The sequence below is a fragment of the Falco peregrinus genome, chromosome 5 (assembly GCF_023634155.1).
Source record: "Falco peregrinus isolate bFalPer1 chromosome 5, bFalPer1.pri, whole genome shotgun sequence".
Classification (NCBI taxonomy): domain Eukaryota; kingdom Metazoa; phylum Chordata; class Aves; order Falconiformes; family Falconidae; genus Falco; species Falco peregrinus.
In genome coordinates, this window is record NC_073725.1 from 42,636,275 (window position 1) to 42,659,108 (window position 22,834).

At 37.8% G+C, this 22,834-nt stretch overlaps 1 protein-coding gene across 3 annotated transcripts in view; it reads left to right on the top strand.

Annotated features, from left to right (window-relative positions):
• LOC101921305 (macrophage mannose receptor 1-like) overlaps positions 1–22,530 on the top strand; it is a 33,960-nt gene extending 11,430 nt beyond the window's left edge. For all 3 annotated transcript variants that reach the window (XM_027777268.2, XM_055806560.1, XM_055806561.1), the window contains 19 exons: positions 73–272; positions 1,590–1,717; positions 2,995–3,082; positions 3,666–3,810; positions 6,150–6,185; positions 6,286–6,449; positions 6,941–7,008; positions 7,921–8,021; positions 8,356–8,495; positions 9,765–9,879; positions 10,575–10,756; positions 11,405–11,507; positions 13,011–13,240; positions 15,147–15,312; positions 16,623–16,769; positions 17,817–17,933; positions 19,223–19,390; positions 21,182–21,211; positions 21,596–22,530. In XM_027777268.2, the coding sequence (XP_027633069.2) occupies positions 73–272; positions 1,590–1,717; positions 2,995–3,082; positions 3,666–3,810; positions 6,150–6,185; positions 6,286–6,449; positions 6,941–7,008; positions 7,921–8,021; positions 8,356–8,495; positions 9,765–9,879; positions 10,575–10,756; positions 11,405–11,507; positions 13,011–13,240; positions 15,147–15,312; positions 16,623–16,769; positions 17,817–17,933; positions 19,223–19,390; positions 21,182–21,211; positions 21,596–21,840 (2,573 nt within the window). In that variant the 3' untranslated portion in view covers positions 21,841–22,530. The remainder of the gene's footprint in view (positions 1–72; positions 273–1,589; positions 1,718–2,994; positions 3,083–3,665; positions 3,811–6,149; positions 6,186–6,285; positions 6,450–6,940; positions 7,009–7,920; positions 8,022–8,355; positions 8,496–9,764; positions 9,880–10,574; positions 10,757–11,404; positions 11,508–13,010; positions 13,241–15,146; positions 15,313–16,622; positions 16,770–17,816; positions 17,934–19,222; positions 19,391–21,181; positions 21,212–21,595) is intronic.
• The last annotated feature ends 304 nt before the right edge of the window (positions 22,531–22,834 follow it).

Here is a 22,834-nt window from a genome sequence, read left to right on the forward strand (position 1 = left end):
AAAGTGAAAGTCTCATTTCTTAGAAAGCAATTAAGATTTTGTTTTTACTAATTTCTTTTCAATGCCACAAAGGAAAAGAGCAAGGCTGTGTTGTCATGGGAACTGGAATTGCAGCTGGATTATGGGATGTGGTTAGCTGCGAGAAGACAGCAAATTACCTTTGCAAACAGCAGGCAGCAGGAATGCTACCTCCTGCTCCGCCAGTACGGGTCCCTACGGCCGCCTGTGCTGAAGGTTGGGACGGAGCCTCCCAGGCAGACTCGTGCTTCAAAGTAAGTGTGTGTCTCCCTTCAGTGCCAGTCTGAGTGCTGGGCAGCCCAGGGTCGGTGCCCTGGTCACTGTGGTACTCAGAGACCAAGGGCTGGGTCAGTTTTAGGGAATTATCTTTATAGCAACAGAAGGCAAAAAACCATGAGAAAATCCATCAAATATAATGAAAGTCAACAATGAAATACCTGAAACAATGAAAACAGAGAGCTAGAAATATATTTTCTTTTATTTAAATGCCAGGTGAGAACCTCACTTGATTTATTTGCTTCCAGGAATACGGGATCTCAGAAAAACATAGTATGGCATCCCAAGAGCTGGCAGTGTCACTTGTGTAAGATAATATTTCTAAGAGAAAATTTATAGAAACCTGGGCCTCTGCCAACTTTTCCTCACACAGCATGTGATACTATTAGTGATACTTTTAGATCCAGGTTTAGTTTGACATCAGTGACTCTTCAGCAAGTAAAGGTTTTGGGCATTCTCTTGATTTAGCTAAAAATGCTTTTTAAAGTCTCCTTTTTGAAAAGAAAAAAAGGTAGAGAAAAGGCAAAACAGATCAAGTAAAAGTGAATATGCAACACTGTTCTTCCAGGTCTTTACATGTAAAGTATCCTCTCTCTTTCTTTCTTGAGACTGCCTATTGGGAGGCCAGAGATCATTTTAGCTCTGTATTTATAAGGGTCTCAACTTCTTTGTCACATTTAATTATTGTTACTAACATTATTGGTTATGCCAATTACCAAATTGTAGACTATCCTTTCCCAAAAATGTAAAGCATCCAGTTTCTTACTTCAAGAATGTACAAATTTCATAGCAGAAAGTGGAGCTATTTGTATGCCTGCCCTGCCACACAAAACTCGCTTCCTCAGCCAGGTCAGCACCTTGCCAAACAGCTTTCCCCGTCCGTACTATCTTTTCTATTCCAACCTACTGATTTTCCCTCTACCTTCCATTTCACAAAAAACTCCTGCTTTATACTGCAGAACACCACAACTGAGCTATTCCATCTTTCTTTGACCCTTTCAGTGGTCAACATTCCAACTAAGCTATAAATTATTTTTTCCTTCTCTGTACATTGTGATATCCTTTGTTCTCCTCAGACACTTATGGTACTCTTGCCTTACTTTAAAATAGATGATGCTAAGAAAAAAAATACTTTAGATAACTAATGTATGATATGACAAGTCTTGACAGATGTTATGTTGTCTTATTCAAGAATAAAGGGGTGTTGAAGTGATACTGATTTTAATTACATATGTTTTTATATGCTAAACTTTGCACATTTAGTAATTTATTTTTACTTTTTTTCTTCTCAATAGTTTTTTGTGAGAGAGGGAAACCATAAGAAGTCTTGGTTTGAGGCAGAAGAATTTTGTAGAGAAATAGGAGGAAATCTGGTCACAATCAATACAAGAGAAGATCAAATTTTGTTATGGCAATTAGCATCGTAAGTACCTGCACAACTATTCTTTTTCATGTTCATGCTACATAAGAATTATGTAAGAATTCCATCAAAATATAATGGGAGCTGGGCAAGTGAGTGAATAAACACAAACACATTTTAAATTAAAATGGAAATGTTTAATCTGAAAATATCATCCTGAAACATTGCTTTCTCAAAAAGAAAATCTTTAGTATTTGAAAGAGGCTTTGGTATTTTTTGTATTTCCATCAGAGGTTTTTATCAAGGCTGTTCTCCAGATTTCATCAACTTTATACATGTTAGTCCCCCTCCCAAAAGGGAGACAATAAGATGTTCAGCTCTAACTGTGCCTTCTTTTTTTTAACTGGTCGCAATTCATATTTTAATCAATGTATTAAAAAAAACAACCTTGAATTACTGTTAATGTAAACCAAAACACATAATGTGGTAATTTTCTGACTATTAACTGAAGACTCCTGAAATCAAACAGGAATCAATTTTAATTAAATTTTTTTGCACTGTAGATGCTATGTCTCACCTGAAATGTAAAGATTATGCCATTATTTGCCCCCAAAGTTAGACCACTATAGCCTGATTGCATTCTGTAATGTCAAGATATGTCAGTGGCACATAATATATAGCTATTTAACCAAAACTCTTTCACACAGTGGTGTGAATCTTTTCTCAAATAGATTTAAAACTTTCATATAAAAAAGTTTTTGTGATTTCACTCTTCATTTTATTTTCAGTATTGTGAGAAGCTGAATGTGTTTTCATTTGTCTGTTAGTCTCTGTTTTAGGCTATGAAACCTTTGTGTTATGTACTGAATGAAAAAGGACTACATTTTATCTGGTCCGTAGGTACAAGATGAATAGCATGAAGTATTAAAGAAACTACATAGGAAGTGCCAAGAAGGAATTCAAAGCAGATGAAAACCAAATTTTCACTATTTTTCATTAGTTAAACTGTATTACAGCTCTCTATCGACATTTTAATTTTGCTAAAGCCTCTGATGTGAACTCCTGCTATAGCCAAGAGCTATGTTGCAGCCATAAGGGCGGAAGCTGAGCTAGATCCGTGTCACATCACTTATCCTTTAACTTATATTTAAATATGACAAGTCTTGTCCCCACCAAACCTCTTGACAGAGTGCAGGCGGTGAGCCTGGCTATGGACCAACGTGAAGGAGCAGCTCGCGATTCAGATGTGACAGAAAGCAGCATGTTTCTATGCTTTCCAACATTTATATCATGTCATCTCCTTCTACACTGATGTATCTATATTGTATGATTTATTTTAGGTATAAAGGACTGCACACTCAGGCTTTCTGGATCGGTTTGTTTCTCTTAAATCCTGATGAAGGATTTGCCTGGATTGATGGTTCCCCGGTGAGTACTTATTTGCTGGATACTAGTTGACTTCCTGTCCTTTAGAATATATAGATTTTCATCTCTTTATGCCTTTTTTTCCAACCTTTTTTAGACCTTTGGCAGGTACACGGCAGCCCTTTATCCATCAGCTGAACAGCTGCAGTGCTTAGTGATGACACTGTCTTAACACACTAATGGAAGCACAAAATTGCCTGTTTGATCCCTGGCACCATGTTACATCCCATCTTCTAAAGTCCGTGCTCTTAGACCTTCACAGCATCCCAGATCAGGCACTGCTGTAGTCAGGTTGCCATCTTTCACAAAGCAAAATAAACACAACTCCCTCCACCCATCAGTTTTTCCTCCAGGAGACACATACTTTTATATACTGTACAACCCTTACACCTTCTCCAGGGAGTGATGGGGAAATTGAGCTGATCAGCATGACTTTCACAGCCCCCTCAGACCTATCTGAACTCCTACTGATCCCATAAACAAGGTACTTGAGATGATGAGATCCTGAAACTGTGTAACAAAGGCAATCTCAATTACTTCTACTCAGCTCGAATCACATAGTAATTGACATGTATTTCCAACACAGGTAATTTATGAGAACTGGGATGACGATGAACCCAACAACCATAAAGAAATTGAACACTGTGTTATGTTTAATAGATCACCTCAAATGCGCTGGAATGACTTGTACTGTGAACATTTACTTAATTGGATTTGTGAAACAAAAAAAGGTATGATTACTTCCCCATTTAATTGGAGCGATAAAGCCAAGTTCAAAAGCAAATTGTATGGATTTAAACAAATTGAAAAGAAGATAGATACTGGGAATTGTTAATTTTAAAACCGGTTGCAGTGAAGGCAACACATAAAGCAAGAGGAATGAATTGAGATATTTCAATTGTACTCAGATCCAGGAAGTTAAAGATGTCCCTATTACTTCATCTCTGCCTTTCTCTCTTTCTGCCAAGGGTCGAACAAATTTGCAAGGCAAAGGAACTTACACCCTTTCCTTTTATTTCCTCCCTGTATGTCTATCTGCTTCAGGCTTACCCAGGAAAGCCAAAGATGCAGGACATTAAAACTCTCTGTACAAAAGAGAAAAAAGCTTTGCTTCCCACTGTGAAATGGATAATGGGAACCAAAGAGAGGGATCAGTTGCTACAGGAACCAGCAACACTGAAAAAGAGATCAAAAATAGAGGCTGGTGTAGCCTTGAAGGACTCCTGCATCCACCAGCTTTGCCTGGAAGTGAGGGCCCTAGCGACAGGACTCCTGCACCTGGGGCCAGGGCATGGAAGGACCCGATGGACGTGCATCAGGGTGCCTGCCAGCAGGAGACAGGGTCTTTATGGGCTGAGGACCTCCACTGACAACCCGTGAGGAAAGAACTCATTTTGCTTACTTAGTCCTACTTTTACATCCCTTCTTCCTGGTTGTAAACTGAGTACGTGTATGCATCTCCATGGAGCAGAAGAGAGTCTTACGAGCTTCTTGAAAAGAAAGTTGGATGCATGCAGGGAGCTTGTGGGAAGCACAACAGAGAAAGGAAGGGAGAAGTAGTTATATAAAAAACACTAAGTACATCTAATATTTGATGGCTCTGCCAACAAACTGTTACCCTTGAACAGCAAATAAGGCACCGTGCTAACATTGAAAAGTTGCTTAACCAAAAAGGAAGAATCACTGTTCCCTGGTGGGTAGATTAGTCATACAAATGCACCGTCAAACCAGTGACTTCTGCATACCAGCTTGAAGCAAGACATCCTGCACAGCCCTCTCTGGTGGGCTGAGCATGCTCCTCTGCACAGACGTGGATCTCTACTCTTGGTGAGATTACTCAGGAGGAGTTCAGAAACCATAAAATAAAGATTCTGATCATTTTATCTTGATCCTAGATGACCCTTCAAATGTAAAAATACAAAATAATTAGATTATTGTTATTGTGAATCTAGATTCTAAAATAATCAATGTGAGAGGACAGATGCTCAGATTTTAATTCCCTCATACTCACTTAAGACACATATTTACTTAAGCTACTCTATCTTTTGGGAAAAAAAAGAATGTTATAATTAGAATTAAAAAAAAATTCAAAATCAAGTGAAGCACATAAATTCATTGTGAAGACATTTGAATAATATTTTTTACTAAATACTTAGGAAGAAAATATTTAAAATCTCCCAACAGAAGAATTTTGATTGCTTTTTCATTTGTCTGCTTATTTCTCATATAACTGTTCCTGTCATTTCTTTAATAATATGTTCCTCTCTATCAAACCACAGAAGAAATAGAGATAGCTAAGAACAGAATTAGTAGGTTTTGTGAAGAACAAAGTAACAGGCATCCAAATGAAAACAGAGCTACCAGTATAGCTGGCTCTGGAAATAGCAACAGGTTAATTGCTTCCACCTGGTCCATCCTCTAAGCAGAAATCTGGGTTTAGCATCTGCTGACTCTGCAGGACTGTTAAAAACAGACCTTCCTAGCAAAAGCTAAGCCACTGGGATAGGAGGAATGTATTGAGATGCTAGGAATGATGTATGGTATTAACAAAATATCAGCATTAAGCTTTCAGTACTTGTAAATAGTTCACTACTGTGTAGGTGAGTTTGAGAGCTTACTATATTGGTTGGAATATGTTGTTTGACTATAGTCCCAGGAATATATAAAAAAAATAATAATAGTATGGCATTTTTAAGTAAAAAAATATTTTTCATTTATTTATTAATTTATTTTAAAGTAAAAATACTTAATAAATTTTCAAACTGATATGAATTTCATCTGTAATGTGTTTATACGCATCCTGTATTGTTTAATACAGGGCTTTTGGAGAGACATATATGCTTTAAAGATATATATTTTTCACTAGATGAATTTTTCTAAATTATACACATTTTTAATGTAGTCCAGTGGTATATGCTCTAAAATCCTGAAAATGCATTACATGATTCATAGCTTGGGGTTTTTTCTCCCCCCTCTTTTGCTATACAAAGAATTTGCAACTACATAAAGCAAATCTTTCTGGATTTTTCTGAATTTGCAATATTGCTCATGATGATCTTTTATTTCACAGGTTCACTTCTAAAACCTGAACCGAACTACAAATTTGGTAGGATTTTTTTCTCTTTCAAAGAAAAGTTTACTGTATAATTTTAAGGCATTGTACAGTCCAAATATAAATGTAATATATATGATTCTTTATCTTTCAGAATATCAAGTCACTGATAATGGATGGATAATATATGAAGATAAGCAGTACTATTTCAGCAAAGAACTTGTCCATATGGAAGAAGCACGGAGAGTCTGTCAGAAGAACTTTGCAGATCTTGTTGTCATTGAGAATGAAAGTGAAAGACAGTTTCTATGGAAATATGTAAGCACTGAGCCTGTTAATGATAATCAAATTATGAAGCAGAGCAGCTGATAAAACAAAGGGAACAGCCTATCTGTTTATGTAAGCTTGAGTCCTGAGCTATTGTCCTACATTACTGGCTTATATAACAATATACTTGTTCAGGACCTGTATAAGAAAATCACTATCGCTTTTAGTAAGCAGAGGAAAAAGGCATGCAAATGTTAAAGGTGCCACAAAGGACAGTACAGGCCCAAGTAGCTCAGCTCTTCTACGGTATGTTCAGCATAGTGATTATGGCTTTCCTGTTCAGTAGGCTCCTCACTCCAGGATGTTCCCCATATCCCTGTTGCCTGCTTGAAACCTGGGTCTGAACCGAAAATGTTCTTACCTGAGGCTCAAATCCTGAAAGAAAGAAAAAATAAATCACAGGCATGGTTAATGGGCTTCCAGGTTTCTGTTTGATGTTGAGGAACTGTTTTGTGCTTAACTGTTAATTGCTTTTGTTTTAGACTTACACAAAACTCCGAGGGGAAACATATTTCATTGGCTTAGTTGTCAGCTTTGATCAGAAATTCAGGTGAGTAAAGGAAAACTGATAATGAACAACAAATGACAGCAATTTCATCTCACTCTATGGGAGCATTCGTGTGTGTTTTCATTTTAAGAGTTGGAAACTATTGTGCAACTGACCTCTGGGTAGATTTCAAGAGAAATCTCAGATCAGAAGTGTCAAGTTCTCCTATATTTAAGCAGAGTAATGTGTTTTCCTTCCAAATCTGGGAGAGCAAAACCAATAGAAGTTCACAGCTAAGATTCATTTCACTTAATGTCTTATGTTGAGAGATCTGAGTTAAACACCGAGGTGACCCTTCACAGGTAGTGAGAAGCAGCAGCTAATATTAGGTAGTTAATCGCCTGATTCGCTTTAGACATCAACTTTAGGATGAGATTAACTCTGACCAAATCTGCAGTGGCTACAGAGTAAGCCCAGGAGGTTTTGATAAAATATGAATGTAAGAGTTTAACCAGATTAATCCCAGTAGTTCAAGTTATGGGAGCTGGAAATAAGAAGTGTAAGCAACATCTCACCCAACAGCTTTTTGAAATTGCTGGTAGGGAACCCGTTTTGGAAATTTGTTTGTAGAAGGCTTCCAAGAGAATACGTTTCTGGGATGAAAAGGAAATCCATGCACTGGTGAGATCTTGCAGTTTCTGTCTTGCCCAGACCATAAAGAAGTCTTTGCTCGAAGTATGATGTTATTTATCCAACCTTGGGCGAAATGGGATGCTGATAGAATTTGAATGTGATAGTACTAAATAGATAAAAAGCAGCAATAAAGTTATGGATACGTCCTCTCCAGTATATGTAGAGCCTTTGCCCTCTGGTCACTACTAATGCTCTGCTTAGCCCTTTACCTAGACAGACACTGTAGCTAAATGACTGCTGGAGATGTCTGTCCAGCAGCCACTGTCCCCTTCTTTCTTTCAGATGGTTGGATGACACTCCAGTGAACTATGTTGCCTGGGCTCCAAACGAACCCAGTTTTGCAAATAATGACAAACACTGTGTGATAATGTCAAGAAACTTTGGTGAGTAAAATAGCAACAAAGAAGTATTTGGTTGAAAATTCAGCATCAAAATCCAAAATGTTTGCTACATATTTGAATTTGAGATTATCCCACAAATAGATAGTTCAACAATGCTGACAGTTTTTCATGGCATGGTTTTAAACCATGCCATCGCTATTAGGAGACAAACATACCACAGAGGGAGTATGTGTGGGTAAATGTGTACATAGCAACTTTCACCTGCCTCCAGAAGGTTTCATTCATTTCTGCTTTACAAATACTGTCTGGGGTTGACTGCTGTAATGGTGGTATGAGAGTTCCAGGCAGTGATTCTCTGTATTCCATTTATTTACAGGATTTTGGAAAGATATAAGCTGTGCTGTGAAAAATTACTTCATCTGCGAAAGGCATAATTCAACCTACTCAGGATTTGCTCCTACTGTACTTCCACCTCTGGGAGGGTGTCCTGAAACCTGGCTTTTGTTTAACAATAAGGTGCAGTAACAAATCTCAGCCTTATTTAGCAGATTTGCTATAGGTAGAGGAAAGAAATACCTTTTTTTTTTTTATCTCACTATGTGAAACCTCTCACTTTATACACCGGTTTATTAAGAGGTATTCTAATTAGCAGTGTATGCAGTTTTTTGTGTTGGCAAGTCTGCCTCTAATCTAAAAAACAAAGGTGAATTTGAATATTTTAAATTATAATTTTTGTAAATGTTCTTGTGCCCTTAGCCATAGTTACTTTTACAGTTTCTAAAATTTTCTGTTTATTTTAGGCACACTTACTTGCATGGAAATCCTGTTCCATTATCCTTACCTGTAAGTGTAAGCCCCTTTTTCTGAGCAACACTGAGATTAAAAAATGCAAGGTCACACTTTTCATATGTAATTGGTTATCACAACAACTCATTTTAAAATGAGAAACACAAACAGCAATAAATGTCAAATCAAATACAGAAAACAAGCAAGCATTGGTTTTGCTAACTTAATCAAAAGTACACCTGGCCATGTGAATGAAAAAAACAAAAACCAACAAACAAACAAAAGAAAATCACAAATGAATCCCACAGTGCAATCAATAGCAAAAGTTGTTATGCATTCAACAGGCATAAAAAGGGAGAAACAGCATATGCCAGTTAAAAGCCATGTCTTCTGTCCCTCAGAACATACACAACCACAAAACCCACTTTTTCCACGGATATTAAGGAAAAATCCCTATGGGATACTAATACACCATACAAAAGAGCATTTCTTCCTCACACTGTTCAGCTCACGCTGAGTGCTCACAGAAGCTCAGGCTTTAGTACTAAGTCTGGGTGGTGATGGTGTATGTATATATATATATACGCACACACACACACACACAAGAACTCAAGAACTTGACCTGAGAGATACCTGCCCCAAATTACGTTCCTGATCAGGAAGTAGTTTCGGTCCCTCAAAAATTCTACTTTTCAGTGGCGTGACCTGAAATCTCTACTTGTGCACATTGGATATCTAATTAATTCCTCAAAGGCTTTTGGAGGCTGCCCACTCTTGCCCAGCACTAACCCTGAACCATCCATAGGTTTGTAGGTGCTGCACAGGCATCGCTGTGATTAGCTGGGTCCACTTCTTGCTGGCTGAAAATATTCACGTTTCAGTAGCTTCCCCCATCTGCTGCTTTTTACATGCAGGGACTAGAACTGAATTAATCAAAACCAATGGTTTCAAGACTCTTTGACACCTGAAATTTTGTCTAATCCTTTACTCTCCCCCCAGTGTTATAAAATATTTGGGTCCAGAGGAGAAGAGAGACTGACTTGGCACTCTGCAAGAAGTGATTGTATAGAATTAGGGGGAAATTTGGCCTCTATACACAATGAGCAAGTGCAAGGTAAGGCATCTGAGCCTTTTGGTGCTAAGTATGAAGCCAGCACGTTTCATCTAACAGTCGAACTAGCCTCTAGATCTAAACAGCATAACCTACAAAGGAAGACCCTGAGCTGATTGATCCAGGGAGAAGAGTGGAGTGAGATATGACACTTCCCATCTTTTGGCAAAAGCATCATGTATAGGGAATAGAATAATCTGTTCTTAATGGCCTTGGAAGATGGGATAAACAGGAGTAATAATATATAGTAATTATATAAATATATAAAATTACATATAATATATATTATATATATGTAATATAAAAATAATAAATAGTAATTAGATGTCCACAGAATAGTCAAGTCAGACAGCAAACAAACATCTACTAGAAATGACATGTGTGTTGATGCTACCTTGGGGAAAACTGATCAATCATTTTGAAGTCACTTCTAGCCCTAATCTCTCTATTTCCAAGAAGTCTATATCATTTTTATGATTTTTATGATACTTTTCTTAATGAAATCGAATTGCTTCAGTTAATTACTCATTTTAATTTTCCTCTTTTATTCTTAATTCATAGTCTAACAATACTGAATTTGCTATTTCCAATATTTTTAAAAGTTGATTGGTTGTTTTATTTGGAATTTGCTTTACACAATTTGAAGAAAGGCAACTCCTCAGCTACTCTCTTTCTGATGTTTTTTTTTTTTTTAATAGCCTTCTTTACCTTGCAATTAAAGGATGTTGCCAATGAAACGTGGATCGGACTGAACGACATTAACCATGACGGCACATATCTTTGGACAGATGGAAGCTTTTTTGACTACTCAAATTGGGCAAGACAAGTCCGATTTAGAGATGAATACATGTACATTGACGGGAAGTATATTACAATACAGGTAAACAGAAAAAACTCAGAAAATGCGTAATTTAGATAATGTACTCAAGGTTAGTTGACTGACTTCTGTCTCAGCTAGGATCCTGTATTTCAATGGCTTAAAGCAGAAGGCAACGGAATATTTCAGAGATCGAGTTTTTATAGCTGTACCCACAGATTAATAGGCCTCTTCAGAGTCTACACTTACTGTCATTCCTTTGCAGAAGTCCAGACTGAACAAGAAGAGTGCTGTATTATAATTACTGCTAGAATGAAAGTTATTAGATTATTAGATTTTACTGGAAATGTTCAGTATTATTAGCTCGAATTTTTACTTTGCTTTATTGTTTTTCCTTGCACAGCATGAATTCAAATGCAAGTTCAACAAATTCAGTACAGATTACCATAAAATACATCATAAAAATAGCTTTGGTGTACTCCAAGCAATTTTAATAAAATGACAAAATTTCTTGCAGTAACCTGCCAAGGAAGGTTCATTTGCTTATATATATAATATCATGTTTCACTTCCAAGAAACAATAAATGAAAACAAAAGCCAGAAAATTAGGAAAGAAATCTATTAACTTTGTCTCCTCAAACTAATTTCTATTAATTTGCCAGACATTTTGCACTTTGTTAGCTTTAATTTCATTTTTTAAATTTTCCCTAGACTGACTGTATTGCAATGACAACAAGATCTGTAGATGAAGCAGGGTACTGGGAAATCACTGACTGCCAGCATAACAAAAGCTATATTTGCCAGATGGACAGCAGTAAGTTTTATTTTTTGCCGCCTTTGTTGGAAGAGATTTCCTGAAAAATCTGACTGTGAGTCCTCAGTTGTAACTGCCCAGCTGTGCCTGTAGCAGCTGGTGTGAGGGAAGCAGGGCTGCTTTCCCAGCTCAGGAATTCCAGACACAGAACCCGCTCAGGGATAAAGATTATAAAAAAGTTTTGGATTTACAGCCTTTTCCCTACCAGCATATGCACCAGCACTCACAGAGGCTCACTTCACCTACCCTGCAGATGTCTACACTTAAATCAAGTGCCTGCACGTGGTGAGCAGACACTTCAAAGGCAGGATTCACCTGCCTTGTTGTGATGCAAGTGCCCAAAACAGGTTGTTAGAAAAATTGTGCCTTCAAAATGCATTTCTTCTCTATTGACATAATAGTTTACCCACCTGTGCTTTACCCAGCTGGCACAGATAAAGGTATCTGACTCAGGTTATTACACAAATACAATGCATAAAGACAAATCCATCAGTGACCTGCACCACAGGCATCTTAGTTATGCAGATAAAACACTAAAGGACGCTTTCCCACCCCCAGATCTAACCCTTCCTCACGAGAAGAATCCTCACACATCCTCCACTGGGGGGTTAGCTACAGTCAGTCAGACTGGTTAGTATGCTCATCAGTCCTTAGCAATGCTTTTATATCACAAGATCAGCAATAATCAGAAGGGCGAAAGTTCTAGTTTTCTTTGTGTATCCTCAGGGTGAGAGATACATCTGGAGTGCAGCTACACTGCAGAGATCCACAGAAATAGGAACAGGGAACTGCTAAGCAGCAAGTAAAAATAGGGGAAGAAGCCACAGCTGCGCCAGATGTTTCATAGCTCTGCCTTGTGCAAGTGCAGAAAGCTGCATCTGGGCGTCACTAGCAAAAACAACTATCAGGGCATCCTTGACACTGACTGAACACAAAGGCAGTTTTTGTCCTTTTGTCTGTCCCCATCACTAGCTCTAGGTCTTTGTCTCCTGCTTCCACATGTATCATTTTAGGTACAGCTACAGTTTCCTTTTTCACTTCATCCTACGTGGGAAAGAAGCAGCAGCAGAGTCACAAACTGTGTTTAGAATGAAATTCACTCCTATTTTCAGACTGAAATGGTGTGGAGATCCTGCACCATGCTTGTGTGTGGGAGGAATTTCACCTGCACTGCAGGAGGGGGACCTAGAGAGCTCTGGGGGGAACATCACTGTATAACCAGTATTCACAAAATTTCATCTGGTGCAGTGTAAGTCTAGATACACACAGTGTTCTCTGCCTCTTCCTAATCCCTGAATACACTTTTTATGCTATAGTTAAAAATAATTCCAAGTTACCATTAAAAAATGTCTCCTGTGTTTTAAATAAGAAATGCTTTTACCTGATGCTTGTGCTGCCACACTATATTCAACTGTTACTCAAAAGTAATGCTGATATTCAGGCAGCTAGTAATTTTTGACTGTTTTCTCCCCTTCCTCTCAAATTTACACTTCTTTCCTTCAGAGCCTGAACTGTTCCGTTCCACAATTGCCCCAGATTCTGGTTTCATCCATTATGGTAACAGCACCTATTTAATCATTCCTTCTAAAATGAATTGGGAAGAAGCAAGAAAAGCCTGCAAGAAGAGATCTTCAGAGCTTGCCAGCATTTTTGATCATTACAGTAATTTATTCCTGCTGCTGCAGGCAGCACGATATGGAGGACCCTTATGGATTGGGCTCAACAGCAATGTGGTAAGATCAATAAATTCACTGGTGGAGCAGTTTAATGCTGTTGACTGGATTACTATCCGCAGGCAGAACTGTAGCATGAGTAGATTTAGGAACCTAGGACTGGTGGACAGCACTCACTTCATTTAACTTCATCCGTCTTAAATAATTATTCCGTTTTAGGCAACAAAGAAGGATGGGAACCTCTGACAGTGCTGGCCTCTACTAATTCTTTGGGAGTCTTAGACTCTTAGGTTAAACTATCTGGGTAACTTTCAGGTGGCCATTTTTAGGAAAGCTGAATTCTACTGAACAGGACCAACAAGGTCATTAAGTCTAGTCCCTCACGATCATTGGCAGCTGTACAGAAGAGCTCACAGGGCATACTATGTGCCTCTGAACACCCTCATTCTGATACCTGCTAAGTCCCAAAGATTAAAAGTAGTAAAAGCTATATTGTACCAGAAAAAGTGGATTCAGAGACCCAGGTCCACCACTGTGTAAGGCAACACTTGAGTCAGTCTTACTAACTCTGTGGCTGAGTGCCAAAATGAGCTTCACGTTTTCTAGTGAATATGTAGCTGTTCAATGCATCTAAATATCATGTTTCTATTGCATTGTCCTTTCAGATGGCTAAAATACCTTGATAATATAAAAAAAGTTCTTTCATCAGTAATAATCTTCTTAACTAGTGATTGTTTTTATTAATTGTGATTCTGCACAGATAAATAACACAGCAAAACATGTCTGAAATTTAGTATCTCTAGGGAGATCTTACAATAAATGTTCTGTAAAAATAGCATTTCTGATTATATGATGCAGCAGCACTCTGATAAAGCTTCCTAGAAGGCTACATTGTCTGAGAATGAAGTTGTTATTGAACAACATGCATTTCAATGATTTTAACAGTACCTCTCCCTAACAGGTAAAATGCTTTGTCTGAGAATATATGTGTGACTAGAAGTCACCAGCTTTGACATGAATCCTCCCACTTGCACAAATCCACAGGACAACTCTATCCAAAAAAATATAATAGTGTTTAATTTCACTTGATATCAATTTTTTTTGTTTTTACAGTTAGAAACATGGTTTAGAAAGTAGATAAAATTCCATGACAAGCAAGTTTGAAACACCAAATGTTCTCCTGGTCCTTTTCTTTTGCAGAGTAAAGCTTCTTGGTTCCTCCTGCTCCCCAGGCAATGATCTTGCCCTGATGGTGCTGAGGTCAGGAGGAACTTGTGTACCTGACCTCCTGATACATGTAGACACTAGAGAGAGATCATATTTTATCCCCCAGTTCTTAATGGCACCAACAGACTGTCTAGATCTGTCCCCAGTTCCTTGTAATTCTTCTGATTCTTCCTGGGGAAAAAAAGGGGGCAGGGGGAGACTAAACAAAGACTCAAGACTTCCTGCTTCTGAATATTTCTCTTTTGCTTCTTACAAACCAAAAATTTTCTCAGACTTTTCATAGTGATAACTGCAGTTTACTCCTGAATGTTTCTCCTCAGAACTGTACTTGAGCTTGGAGTCCCTGTTTGACAGCCAACTCCAAGACCCACTTCCACCTGAGCTTTCCACAAGTTTCATGTTCCTATGGTTGTATTGCTCTTCATGGTGATCTGAATCCTCTTAGACCATGATTCCACCTCACGATGGTGCCTGACAAGGGACTGAGCACCAGCAGTGCACAGCAAGCATCATTTGGCCTTCAAAACACCTTTGTGGGCTGTTTCAGCATGGGAGTGATACTGCTCTGTCTTACTTTCACATTGCTGGGTCCTAATTCAATTAATATTTTAACAGTACTAGAACAGATATACAAACTGAGCTCTACATGTCACTGTGAAAATCTGCATTTGTATAAATCCACTCACCTGAAACAGCAGATGAGAGTGTACAAAAATTATGTTGTCTGTTTCAATTTTAGAGTCATGGCTATGACAGATGGATTGATAAAAGGAAAATAAATTTTTCAAAGTGGTCCTATGGAGAACCAAAACAGAAAATAGCCTGTGTCTATCTAGAGCTCCGTGGGACCTGGAAAACAGCACCTTGCAATGAAAAACATTTTCCTGCCTGCAAAAAATCTGAGGGTAAGCTATGGCGATGGCTTTCAGTTTTATGGCAGAAACCTTGCTCTATCTGCTTTGACTGAAATACAGATTTCTAAGTATGTATTAGGGAATAATAAGACTGAGTTTGTAATGTTAGTACCTTTATTTTGCATGAACAATGATTTATTTTTATGATGTGGTCATTTATCAGACAAGATAATGCCATTTTACTAGACTAGGGTGATAACTGCAGTAGAAGTTCTCCTATGCCACAAGCAGACAGAACAGAGATTGTGGGAGTATTAAACATTTCACTTCAAGTCTAGAACATAAAACTTCTTGCTGACGGGGATTTTGTGGGAAGTATAAAACAAATACAGTTCCTTCACCATAAGTAGCATTCATACACTGGTTATGGTTTCAGTGTTATTAGATTTTAAAAACCGGGGAAAGGAGGAAGAGTTCTATCTGGGGAAAAAAGTCTGTTATTGGCCCAAACAATGTTTCATACTTCATAGTGATTCTGCAGGTGTCACTAAGGAACACTACAAATTGAAAGCTACAGGCAACACTTAGGATGGGACTAAACCTTTTTGCTTTCCCATTTGTACTAGAGCAACCAGTATTAGCTCTGGTGACACAGACTTAATGGAAATTATTTTTCTTTTGAACTGTTTTTGTGTAGTTTTTCTTTAATTTCTTTTCCAGGCCATGTTCTGAACTTCCTATCTACTCATTTGTAACTTTAGTTTTAAAAACATATATACTGCTGTTTCTTTCCATAATGTCATTGCTTGCAGGAGAATGAGGGGCTACTACACAAATATTCAATGACATTCAGATTATTCCATGCATTGTTAAAGTTGTTCAGAATTTTTATGTAAGAATTATTACCTTGAGGAAAATATTAAATGGGAAGTTCCCCAGTAAACTCTGATTTTAGATTATACTTCCATTTAAAATCAAATTGTTATTTGAATCTCTTGAGAGTTTGCGAGTTTTCTGGATTCTCTTTTTCTGCTTTTAATGCATGTATCTTTTATTTATACAAATTTCTTGGTTATAACAATATAAACTAGAACCAACCCCCCCTGAACACTCAAATATCCTTGAGACAGTTCAAGTTGGATTTAGTTGGGAGTGCAGGCTCACATTCAATCATTCAGTTGTGACTGAGCAGTTCTGTTCCTCATTGGCCCTCTTGACATAGTCACTGATAATTCTAGCACTGTATGCCGAAGTATATTTCAAGAACTTTTAAGAAAGGGGTTTTTTTAAACTTGATTTCATATCTGAAGATCTGCCACCTCTAATGAATGAAAGCATCCATAATATCTGATTTCTTCTAGATGTACTTCCTTCTGATCCCCCACAGGATATTGGAAAATGTCCTGAATCTGATCGCATATATTGGATTCCTTTCCGAAGCCACTGCTATAACTTCAATGACAATGAAATGAGCTGGGCTCAGTCTGTGACTCAGTGCATTCAATCAGGTAATTATTTTTTTTACCTAAAAATAGGATTTCAATCTTGACATTAAAAAAAAAAATAATCACTTTAAAAAGTCTTGAAAACTAATGCTGCAAAACCTACACTTATTAAAAAAAGGAAATCAATGTCTCATTTACTTTTTACTGTTGATACTGTTTATTTTTCGGTTATGTTGAAATCTGAGTGATCAATTTTCCTTGAGGTTTTTCCAGCTGTGCTTGTTTCTTCTTGTATTTCTTCATTCACAAAAAAAGGGAACTTCTTTCTGGCCTTATCCCTTCTTTTCCATACCTTTCCCTACACAAGAAATAAATATAGTAACAATTACTTATTTTTCACACAGGGTGTGTGATCCTAAAGGGATTGCACATACTGCGTGAAAGTCCTGGCTCTACCAGTGGCCAGAGCCAGGGAAAGGCAAACCCAAATGCTTCCCTCCCCCATCTTGGAGGCATCTGGTCCTGGCCCAGACCACGAGCTGCTCCTTGGCACCATTCTACTTATGCTGCTGAATCATCAGCTACCTCATCCATGCTTCAGGAGGCAGTGAAAGGGAAGCACTATACTGCCGAAAAGAAATGGGTCCTTTTGTTTCATATCTTTTAAAATCCTCTTAGCACTCTTCCTGGACCACCATTGCCAGAAAAATGAATACTTCAATTTTAACTGTGAATTTGTTTGCTGCGCAGTATTACATACTACATGATATCCTGTCAAACCATGAAGAACAAACAAATAATCATCTGTAATGCCTATGAAAAGTATTATCCAATCACTTGAAAATAAGTGTTTCACCTGGTATTTAAAAAAATCATCATCTTCACTATGCTTTCACATCTTTCACTTCTGGTGACACCAGTCACAGTCTTTGCTGTTCCCCTACAGTTGAACACTACTTTCTGGCTTCTATTTAAATCCTTGCATACTCCCTACCAGCAGGAGAGGCTTTATTATTATACTTATCCTGTATCAAAGGCTGTAACTAAGTTGTGCCACTGACTTCTATGGCAGGAGATACCTCCTGTCATCTTCTGTTGGTTTTCTTACAGGTGGTATGCTGACTTCTGTACAAGATCTGGCTGAATCAAACTTTTTAGTAGAGCATGCAGACTTATATACAAGCAAGACAAGCGGCTTTTGGATAGGAGTATACAGAAATGTAAATGGTAACTGTTTTAACTTCTATAAATAATCACAAATAGACTTCATTAAATGGACAGAAATGTGGATAAGACTGTTGTTTTTAAGGAACTAACTGAAGTACAATAGAAGCTAATTAAAAACAAAAAGGTAGATTGATAGTATATAATCTAAAAAGTCTTGGAGGTTGATGGTTTTATCCAATAGGTGTGAAAGGCTGTTGAAAAGAAATTTGTGGGCTTCAGTTATGGATCTTAGATGTTGTATGGATCTGCCAAAGGATGCCACCATGTGGGATTGCCTCAATTAAAATATCTTGTCTATATGTGGTTCAGAAGCAAAGATGTGGAGAGGTGATAGGAATATCTCTTGAGAGGCACAACTCAGAAGATACTGTTCTTTTTAAAAGGTGAGATATAACATGCAATTTCATTTGTCTGTACCTGAGGCAATCATGGGGCCCCATGTCTAAATTTGAACAATCCAAGAATTGCTGTAATCAATGATAATTTTTCAAAGCTGCTTATGGTTGCAGTGTCACCAAGGTCCTTTACATTGGACCACAGTCAATGGCATGTTATTTGTCCCCCTGACCTCAACCCTCCCTGAAGATATCTCCTATTCCTGATCTGTGAGAAAGCCTTTCCCACCCTGTTTGCTCTGTGCCCCAGTGGGGAACATATCCTGGCTGGATCTCATCTTCTTATGGCTGGGGAGTACCCACGTGAGAGTTGGGGGGTCCAGCCACAGCCCACAGCACTGAGCTTCTCTGTACCACTGTACTGAGAAAGTTAGGCTGCTGGCTACCAGAAAGAGAGTGTAGTGGAAAACAAGCACCTGGAAGAAAACAACACTAGTGTCAATCCACAATCAGTCAGAAAGAATTATTATTTTAGATTCATTTTAACTCACTGATACTTCAGAATGTTTTGCAGCAGGAGTTTCTGAAAAAAAAAAAATTGTTGATTTTAATTAGGTATATGTTTGTGTTACAGTAAATGTTTCTGATTTTCAATGAGTGCTGCTGAAATGAAAAAGCCTAGCTTTGAAACTTCAGTACCCCAGACAAAAATAAGGGAATCTGTAAATTAAAACTGTTATGACTGGCAAATTTGCAAATCATAATTTGGAGAAGTTCTTAAAAAGTGAATCAAGAGAAATAAAATACATTAGAAAACAATCACAAACAGCATTTTTTAAAAGAGCAGTATTGCTTTATTAGGCTGAGTAAAGTAATAATGATAATATTCACTAACATTAGTGAAGATCTTTGACGTGGAACTATTAGTATTGCTAGTAACATTTCCAACATTAGGGCAGCTGCTTTGGCAAGACAACAGTGCCTTAGGCTTTGTCAACTGGGCCGATGGACAGCCCTTGAAGGACCAGCTTGATTACTGTGTGGAGCTGTCTGCGTTCTCTGGCTACTGGAGTGTCCTTCCTTGCTCTTCCCAAAAGGGTTTTATTTGTAAGAAACCAAAGAGTAAGTGACTTTAATATTTTTTCTTGATGTTTATGGTTTTATTTCAGTAGCAATAGCACAATATGGTCACTACAAAAGACCAATAAAACACTTTATTTGCAGTCTTCCTTATCACCTGCTTCAGTGTTCAGACAAAAATAATATGAATATATAGAGTTATCTTTTTTTTTTTTGTGTCTGTCCTGTTCATGTTCTATTGCTTCATAATTTCAGATTCTCTTGCATGGTGTGATGAATATTCAATTAATAACTAAGGATGATCAAGATTTCCTAAAAAAAAAATTTACACTCCTTTGTTGTTTTGCTCCCCTTCGACATCCGTATTCACTTTCTATGGAACAATAATTTGCTTTTCCTTCCCTTGCTGTACTATGATACATGCTGTTCCAGTAAGAGATGGATGAAGCAATAATAACAGAACGGAAGCACGATCCAGAGCGTGTGTAGTGACCTTTGAAAATAGTAGAAGCGTTTCAGTTAGCAGTTTTGGTTTTGTGTTTTTTTGTTTTGTTTTGTTTTGTTTTTTTTAATATTGTGTTTCTGTGTAACTAAGCACCATCTGCTTTGGTCAGGAAGTAGAAATATCAGAATATTGTGAGCCAAACAGCCATGTGGTATTTTGGCATTTAACTGTTAATTCTGAAAAAAAAAAAAAAGAAAAAAAAGTTTTCCTGTCCTGTTTCGCAACCTTGAGGTTTAGGATGTTTCTGAGGTTCTGTCCTTTCACCTCCCAGAGCAAAGCTGCAGCTGGTGGGGAAAGCATCTGTACACATTTGTAGCAGTGTCAGAGCATTTTATGAAAAAGAAAATTCTCCTTTTAGGGCGGTTCTTAGTTGTCTTCGAGTAGTCAAAGCAATAGACACCACAAAAAGCTAGCTGTTACCAGATACATCAAACGCAGGAACTCAGTGTCAACACATACTGTATTTGATGGGTTTGGCTCTCAGTGGCCCATACGTGCAATGCCAAAGTACAGAGAATATCCCTTACACCAGGCTCTCCAGCAGAATGGGCTTTCAGCCCAGGCAGATATTAACATTACAGTGAGCTTTGCGTGCTTCCAAGGGACACTTTCACAGCTGCATTTCCTTCATGCTCACAAACACACTGGAGCTTAATGCTTTGCTGTGCTGCTGCTGCAGCAGCCGGGCTCCTGGTGTTTCCTACCAGGAACACACACACCGACTCTTCCTGCAGCTTCCCAGGCCCATGGGGAAGATCTGCTCTCCCACTGGCCATCATCCAGCTCGCACCCAGAGTGCCGAGAAAAATCTTGCAGATGGCGCCCTCTTTGCACAGCTGGGGAAAACTGCATAAGAAAGCTTGAGCTTATAAATGTAATTATAGATGCAAATGAATTAGGGTAAATTAAAATCTGCTGGGTCTCAAATGAATTATGTGCAATATAGGAAAAGTGTCAAATATCCTTGTTGTTCCCAGTCTCCGTAGGCATTCAGGCCCAGTGAAGAGGGCAAGATTATTAACCAGTGGAGAAGAGAGAGTCATCTAAAACAGTCAGAAACTATCTGTGCTTGAAGATTCTTTGATTATTAAAAAGAAGCAAGAAGGGGGCTTTAACATGCGAAACACAGCAGTTTTATTACCATAAATATCAGGTTAAAATACAATCACCCCTTTTCATCTCTGTTAATTTAGCAAATGTGTTTCCAGGAGGAGTGATGAGGTAACTTTGATGCATGGGATATCAAACCTTTTGCTAATATGAAACTGTCAGGATGAAAATGTGATCTTTTTAGATTTTGACTAAATGTTTGTCTTTATCTTTGACAGCTATTCTTAAAGCAGCTGCAAACGTGGAAGGTAAGATTTGTTTCTCCTTCCCAATAGTTTCAAAGAGACATGAAAAGAAATGCTTGTGATTTTTTATGAACTGATATTCATTATTTATTTGTCTTTTATATGAGCTTAATTTACTTAGTTGCCATTGAATGAATTCCCAGCATAATTTAGTACTACCTATGAGACAACCAAAGCATCCCTGGATAACTAAATCTTTGGTAAATGGATCACACCCTCTTTGCTCCTTCTTTTGCAAGCTAAGATCTACGAGGGGGACTGACACAAAGACATGACAGATTTCTCCTTGGTAATTAAGGGGGAAATTAGACCAACAGTTTTCAGTATTCTTATATTTATTTATGGCTATAGTACACCCACTTCTATTTGCTTTACATTTCTTTACAGATGCCAAAAAGGACAAAGCACATGGTCACATGAGTATGTGGATGCTACTTACTCTGGTCCTCATCATTCTCTTAGGGGTGGGCCTCATGATTTATTTCTTATTCAAGATCAAAACCCCAAGGGAGTCTGAAACAGAGGCGAGGCCATGCAGCACACTGGTAGAATACAGCCGTGTCCTAACTGGAAGGGATGATGAAAATGATTCTACTAACAACCAAGAAAAAAATGAGCACAGTGTTGTCTAATTGGATAACATAGCCAAACTATATGTTTAAGCTTAAAAAACCCCTATCTGGAACAAAGGAATGCTTAGTAATTGTTACTTGCACTTAATAGACTCTATGAACTAATATTAGCAACTATTCCTCTGGTAAGGATTAAGAGCTGTTGCTCTATGCTCTTCAAGAAGTACACTTAGGACTAAGACTCAGTACTGTAAAAATGGTTGATTAATCAAGCATTAAAAATAACACAATGAGGGAGAATTTAGATTTAAAAGTCATGTATTAATACCTTAGTGTTCTCTCTTTTTAGAGATTTGTGGCAGCATCACATACAGCCAAGTACAGACATACAGTGAGCACACTCTTTGCAGGGCATTCAGCCCCAAAGCCAGCACTCTGAGAACGTATCTCACCATAATGTGCTGAAGTGTGCATACTGTTACTCAAGTAAAATGGTATTTGGAATAAACAGAGATTTACATTAATTGGTTTTCCCTGTTTTTGTCCCTGTCTTGCACTCCTTACAGAATTATCTTCCTTGCCCCAGTATTATAACTGAAATCAAATACTTGTCCATCATTCATGGCTTCAACTTGGATTTTGCAAAGCAAGTAAATCTTTGCAAAGAGTCATATTCTATGACTTTGAATGTTTTGTATCAATTATGAATATGAGACTATATCAATAAAGGATCTATATACCACCTAATAATACTTCAGTGTTCAATTATTGTGTGGAAATGTTCTGTGGTTTGGTGTTCTGAGTCAATTACCTTAAGAGAGTAGCTAACAGGAGGAGACACAGAAATATGAACGATACCTATGACTAAAAAGAAACATAAACAAACTATAAAATAAAGTGGATGCCAAATACCGATGGAGGAATCCATTCCTGTTTTTATTTAACTTGGCCACTTATTTTAGGATGTCTTTTCTTACTGTCCTCCAATTCTCTGACAAATGATAAGCAGTGGGGCACACCACAGTGTCTTGGTAGTGAAATGCTTCAGGGATTT